General features: G+C 46.4%; 1 protein-coding gene across 1 annotated transcript; it reads right to left on the reverse strand.

The window, feature by feature from the left end:
* Nucleotides 1-1540: 1540 nt before the first annotated feature.
* On the reverse strand, nt 1541-3952 carry LOC123084706 (protein WHAT'S THIS FACTOR 1 homolog, chloroplastic). Its single transcript, XM_044506197.1, has one exon. It carries the CDS (start codon nt 3734-3736, stop codon nt 2249-2251), a length of 1488 nt encoding a protein of 495 aa, XP_044362132.1. The 5' UTR covers nt 3737-3952; the 3' UTR covers nt 1541-2248.
* Nucleotides 3953-7029: the final 3077 nt, after the last annotated feature.

Here is a 7029-nt window from a genome sequence, read left to right on the forward strand (position 1 = left end):
GCAAGACCAACTAACAGAAGAACAGAAACAAATCAAGGGGACCAAACAACTCGTGAAATACACCTAATATTACACGCTGTTGCTAACCAACAAGGCAGTGCGCACTTTACAAAACTCTGGCAAAACCATAGCCACAACAACATGGATTACATATTATGAGGCTTAGAAAGATTACCCATGGAGTTTCAGTCTACAGTCAGGATTCGCCCAAGAGCATTTGAGCTCAAGCTCAACACTGACTAGAACTATTGGTTCAAGATGAAGATCTAGACATCAACTGTTAAGTTGTTTCAACACCCAAAATCAGGAGAAGATGCATGTACACGAGAATGTGGTCTCAACTTTTAGTGTCCCCCTATATAGATTTTTTCTGTGCCATTTGCTATAGCCTTGTTGCTCAATACAATTGTAGTGTAAGCAAATCACAATGTCATTGGAGATTTCATTTTGCAAACTGAATTAACATGTTCTTACTGCTGATGTGTGAAGACATTGTTTAAGAATTGTTACTTGACACAGAAATATATAGTACATACCAGAATTTTGAATCCATCCCTGGATTGCTGAAGTCAGAAAAGGACAGGGCTCGCTTCACAGTAGATTGCTTGGATAATGTCATACACAACGTTCTGAGGAATATTCACCACAATGGTCTTTTTTGAAGAAAAAAGCAGAACAAGTAGATCAGCATAAGAAACAATCAATGCAAGTCTGAAATATGCAGTCTGTGTTCAAGCTTGGGACAGCATGTCAAACACCAAGTCTAGAAGTAATGAGCGAGGGGAATATAATATGTACACCTAAGCATCAAGATAGAAACCAACCATAGCTCTAATTCTGAAATAATTATCAGAATCACTTAAGGGCTTGATGTCCAGGACTAAAACAGGAAATTGTTCTTTATATTGGGTTACTAACCGGATTTCACTAACTCACTCTGTATAATCAGTTAATCACTTAAACCCACTATAACCTATCTACATCTCAGCATCCTCCGAAAGAGTACCCTCATCCAAGACATCATCTGGCTCATCACTTTTGAGATTCAATATAGCATCATCATCATCATCATCACCAGTCCACCACAATCCACAAGCACCAAACAAATAGTCTGCTGAACCAGCCGATCCATAACATTTTGTACTATTCTTCCTATGTCCTTTCTAATCAGTAAGTTAATGGCCTTCTCCTTCCACCGCAACAGCAACACCTTTTTCTAATAAAATCTGTCCCATAATATGCCTCGTCAAGAACATGCTTAGGGGCTTGCCTTGTCTGAGACACATAAGAGATACCAATGTACCATTACCAACAATTAGAAATGCAATTAATAAATGCCCCTTCTGTAAATTTAAGGAGGTATAAGGGCACAACGAGTTGCCCTTTTTGGCAGAGGGGAAAGTAAGAAAAGTATTATGCTCAGCTGTAGCAGAAAAGAACTGTATGTGAATATTTTGCAAGCGTGGATAAAGTAGAAATGTAGAAAAATAAGAAATACAAGTGCAATTTTAGACTTAGCATTAGTGTCTGCCAACCAGTAAAAGTGAAAAACTACACTAATCAGCACGGAATTATCACTCGATGCAGGCAGTTTTACAGCAATACGACATGGCTAACCTTACGTCTGTTATGATAAGTCTGGTTGAGATCAAATTATCATAGATGCGAATGTGCATTAAAACACATGGTTCCTACTCAGGTTCCACCGCTAGTAGATGAACGATCACAAACGGTGCAGAACAAACATTCCAGCCCAAATACGTCAATACTGATACATGAGCTGAAAAAACATGACTGGTCAACTAAAGGACTAAGAGCAGGCACTCCTACAAGCACCGTCATTCTAAAGAGTAAGCCCCAGATATCCAGAGAGTGAACATGCATGGTAGGCAGGACTGGAATAGAGGGATCTATCGGTGGAAAGCAAGGCCACTCCCTTGCAGAGTCTTTGTTTTCATATCAATGCCAATCATCCATGCTTGCCAATATTCAAAGTCAACCTTCGACACCAGGTAGTAAACAACAGCATCACCATGGTTGCTCAAGACAGGGGGTAGATGTTATGAGATCCTGCAGCGTTGTCTTTCCAGGATGTCCAGCCATGTTTGGATCATTGACCACAATATCATCAACATCAGCAAACAAATCCCTAAACAAGCTCGCATATGAAACCTTCCTGCTCGCTTGTGAGCTTAATGTTCAGGAAACGGAAAAACAGAAGTGTTCACTATGTTAGGCTAGTAGGCTGCTAACTGGATTTCACTGACTCTGCATAATCACTTACATCTCCTAAAACCATCTCAACATGTTTCTCACTAGAAAAACCCATCCCAGCATCATCCATCTGACCATCATCGATGTCACCATCATCCATCTCACCATCATCTGTAAGAGTGCCATCATCCAAGAAATCATCTGAATCTTCACTTTCAACATGCAATATAGTATCAGCATCATCGTCATCACTGCTACCACCGCCACATGTTGATGAGCTCGCACCGAACAAACAGTGCTCAGAATCAGACGACTCATGAACTTTTCCAATATTCTTGTTTTTTCCTCTGTAACCAGTAAGTCGAAGGACCTTCTCTCTCCACCTTACCAACGGAGCCTTTTTTATCAACTCTGTCCCATCATATGCCTCTGTCAAGAACACGCTCAGCCGCTTCCCCCTCTCAGACACATAAAAGATACCATAATGCTTCAGTAGCAACCTCATCAGCTTCTGTGGCATAACAAACTCACGGCGGAAATGCGTCAGGTGGTCAGTTACCAGCCTCTTCTCCAATGTGAAGCTCAGTATCTCGTGCATCACCGCGACTGCCCTCTTGTCAAACTCATGAGATCCAGGGGTCAAACCTTTTGCCTCTGCATAAGGGGACAGGTAGGTTGTCTTCTGAAACTGCTCGGTATTGCCGGTTTTCACATAGTGATGAGCTTTTCCTCTAAATTTGTAGTAACTTTTAAAATCTGGTGGGAACTTCATCTGGAATGGAAGTGAGAGCTCTCCTGGTGTAGTAGCATTGGAATTGGCATCGGCGTTACCAGCCAATGCTGCCATATTCTTCTCATGCTCAGTGACCGCCCAGTTTGGGTTCCAGGAAACAAGCTCCAAGTAGTCGCCATCCTCCAGTGTGACCAACCTGAAGAGCTCAGGGAACAAGTGCACCCACCGTGCCCGGAAATCATGAGGAAGCCCCATGTCACGCCGGAAATGCGCGATCTTGTCAACGGGCAGGCGCCGTTGCACCGACATCATGAGCAGCCTGGTCACGTACTCCGCAGCCGTGGGGGAGTGCTCCTGCAGCAGGCGCGCCTCCTCCTCGACGAGCGCCTCGGCCTGCGGCGAGAGGCCGGCCCACATGACGCCGCGGCTGTCGCGGCAGACCTCGAAGAGCTGCGGCGAGCTGTGCACGAAGTGGGCGACCTTGTGCGGCTTGGCGAGCCCGAGCTGCGGGCGCAGGATCTCGAGGCGCTTGAGAGGGGTGACGTGCTCCTCCTCCATCTTGAGCGCGTCCACCACGGCGAGCACCTTGGAGACCACCTTGCAGCGCTCGATGACCACCTCGAGGTCGTTCACGCGCTTCTTCTTGCTCCGCTCGTTCACGCTCCGGCCGCGCGTCATGGAGCGCGCGGGAGATAGCTGGGAGGGGCAGCGCGGTTGGCCCTGCGCCTGGACCTGGCCAAGGCGGCCGAGCAGCTCGGCCAGGCATTTGCGCGAACACGTGGCGCGCATGGCGTGCGGTGCCGACGGAAAAGAATCGGAGAGGGGTAAAACGATGGTATGAGTTCACCCGGAGGAGGATTGGGTCGAGGTCCCAAGCTAATGCGCTGCTGATCGGCGGCGAGAGGGGGAGGTGGCGGAGGAGGCTGGAGGGCCGGAGAGGAACGGAGAACGCCGCACGGCGCCGAGAGCTCCAGGGCGAGAGAGTGACGGGGTAGGGCAAAGATAAAGGCCCAGAACGGACTGCACCGGCCCATATGAACTCAGCTGGACAGCCCAATAAAAAACTTTTTAGCCGGCCCAGTGCCAAAACATCCCATCGCTTAGCCGCCGCGTGCCGGTGACTCGACTGTACCAGGACCCCGCCGTGTGCTCTCCCCGTCGCATAGCCGCCGCGTGCCGGAAAGTGATGTTCTGAGTACGAGCTCAGATACTCTCGCTATCTCCATCGTGAACTCACTTTGAGATTCCCGACCTGGGCTGTCCCCTTGCCCACTTCTGTCAGATAATAAATGTGACGCCGTCCACGCCGTGTCGACCGGCTCGGATGTGCATGACGATATCCAGATTCTGTACTAATGGACTGACTACTTGCAGTCATGTCCGTCGGCTCCTGCCTATGTATTTTAAAATTAGAATTGACACAAATCTCCTTCACAAATCAGCAGACATGGGGATGGAGCTAAACATGTCCATAAGACTGTTATCAATGCAGAACGCATTAAACTCTTGCAGCAACAAGTAATCTTATTCAAGAGTTGTATGTTTCTAGAAATTCAGGTCGTTCACAAGCAACAAAAGTTCAGCTAAAGACGTAATTGAGCTGCAGCATCACCACACTGTTGCATCCAATCACGCCCACACCAGCGAGCTGAACTTGTCCATAATCACACGTCCACATCTCACAAATCTAGAAAAACTATTGTGCATAATCCTCTCCATGAATTCATAGCCCAGCATTCCAAACATGTACGTACATCAGCTCTTCCTAAACATGTTAGTATGTGATTAGTTTCTTCTCCTGGACACAACATAACTAACAAGTCTGTACAGGTACCAGAAAATGGAGATCGCAGACGTGCCGCCACCTGATTGCCTACTTACCATACATTTAGCCCTCCTTGTAAATGATGATGTGTCACACACATCTTCACCCAGGATATGGTTCTCAACTCACCATCGGGGCCAAACTCAACAAAATCTTCTGATTGAAACATTTACGCTAGATGGACGTCTAATCCAAATCACATGCGTCATTCGACAGCAGCAAGGGGAAAACAAATAAGAATAACAACAATGCTGTGCAGCCCATAAACAACCCGTCGCTCACCGTCGCCATTGCTCGCGATCGCCCCGGGAGGACGACTGCCGCTGCCTTGGCTACAAGTCATGGTTGTATCACGCCGCTGTTGCTGGAGGCGCTAACCAAGCACCACATCGCTGCCCCCGCACCATCGCAAGAGGAGGACGGCCGCGGCTGCCATGGATGCACCACTCCGTCGAGCAGGCGCCGGCGAAGCTAGCCTGGAAATTGAGAGCACATTGTTAACTGATTTACAAGCAAACATCAGTTGAGTTTCAGATTGTAAACTGATTTACACAAAACAACAAGAGAGTTTCAGACTATAGACTACTTTGAGAGCAGATCATTGACATTATCATTTTTTGAGCATATCAATGATGTTGTAAATTAAGAGCAGGTCATTGACATTGTCAATTTGTGAGCATATCACTTAATGTTGTAAAATTGATAACAGAATTGAGTATGGCAAAAGGGGTTGAGATCACTCAGTGTGGTTGTTGTGAATGAATGCTATAATTGAATGAGCTGAATTTTAGAGACTTTGCTCACTAAACTGGACATGACTGTGAAATGCAAGTGGGAGAAGGGAACTGAATTGAGCAGCAACATAAGTGCACATTACAGAATGGTAAAATGAACACTACAAAATTTAACATCTCTCACAAGAGCAGAGCAGCTCATCCTTCGGCAGCCTGGTGATCGGTTCCTTCATTCATACTTCGGCTGCCTCGCGCCGTTTTTCCTGCGTCGCCTACGCGTTGGACTGGGCAGCATCACCCTTCTAGGCCGACAACGCTGTGTGTCCATGGGCTTTGCTTGCTGCCGTCGGATGGCGCATGAACAATTATATGAATTTGACATCCCTCTGCCATAGTCTCGGCTAAGGCAGAGAATCTGTGAACTCGTTCCCATCATCGGTACAAATACAATTACATTCTCAGTTTGATTGTCCATGAATTCCCTTATTGCTTTCTCTAAAGCGGTCGTCCTATTTGGACATGGTGTACTGCCCGGTGCCGCTGAGCCGGTCCATACTCAGCCCAAGTATGTCTTCACAGAAGTCAAGTATTTATACCATTCGACAGTGACATCACTAGATTGCAATAATTCAATGCCAGAATAGCAATACAGAAATATCCACCAAATTACTGCCCACAACTGAAACCCAGATATGAAGCTTTACTGAAGTGGTGTTTTCAGACAGTTCACAAGTGTAAGAAAAAGAATTACTTGTCTCAACACAAGTCACCCGTAGAGCTCCCAAATCTATATGCAGACTGCTACTAGACTAACTATGAACACCACATACTTCCATGTCAATGACGTATACCAGGCAAGTGGAAATCAATAGGGGATTTCAGTTATGCACTAACCTCTTACTCTTAGTCCATCCCCGGGCTTGCAGGTCCATCTTGCCGGTCAACTGCTCGGACACCTGGGTTGAGTTCTCCCTTCTTCATCCCAGATCTAAGCGTCTACACTTAAGACTGGCACCGGCGCTTGTTCCAGCTCCCCCACCAAAGCAGCCACCGTGTAAGGTCGCAGATCCATGGGCGCTTCATTGTCCTCCACCTCTTAAAGCACATGGAATCTGGTGCGGATGAGAGTACACAACAGATAGCATTCATCAGAAATCCTACTCCAAAATAGTTAAGTCAAACCAAAGATTACGTCGCTTACCTGCCGATAGGCTGCATTAAGAAATCCATCAATGGCGTCGTCTCCTACCCCCAACTTCACCTCTACACTACTAGAAAAAGGGCTATAGATAGGATTGATACTAATAGCGCACCATGGAAGCAGTGCGTCATTACTATATACTAATGGCGCACCGGTTGGTGATGCGTCATTAATGTCAGAAACAGGATGCGCCACTAGTATTAAATTATTATTTTTCCATTTTTTCATACATAAATGACGCATCAGGTCGAAGTGTGTCATTACTAGTTCTAAGTAGTAATGGCACACCAAGCAGACAGTGCGTCATTACTGTAAAAAAAAA

The sequence above is a fragment of the Triticum aestivum genome, chromosome 4A, assembly GCF_018294505.1.
Source record: "Triticum aestivum cultivar Chinese Spring chromosome 4A, IWGSC CS RefSeq v2.1, whole genome shotgun sequence".
Lineage (NCBI taxonomy): Eukaryota > Viridiplantae > Streptophyta > Magnoliopsida > Poales > Poaceae > Triticum > Triticum aestivum.

Bases quoted from the DNA above. Each gene is read 5' to 3' on its own strand.
- LOC123084706 (XM_044506197.1), bottom strand. From the start codon at position 3,736: ATGCGCGCCACGTGTTCGCGCAAATGCCTGGCCGAGCTGCTCGGCCGC.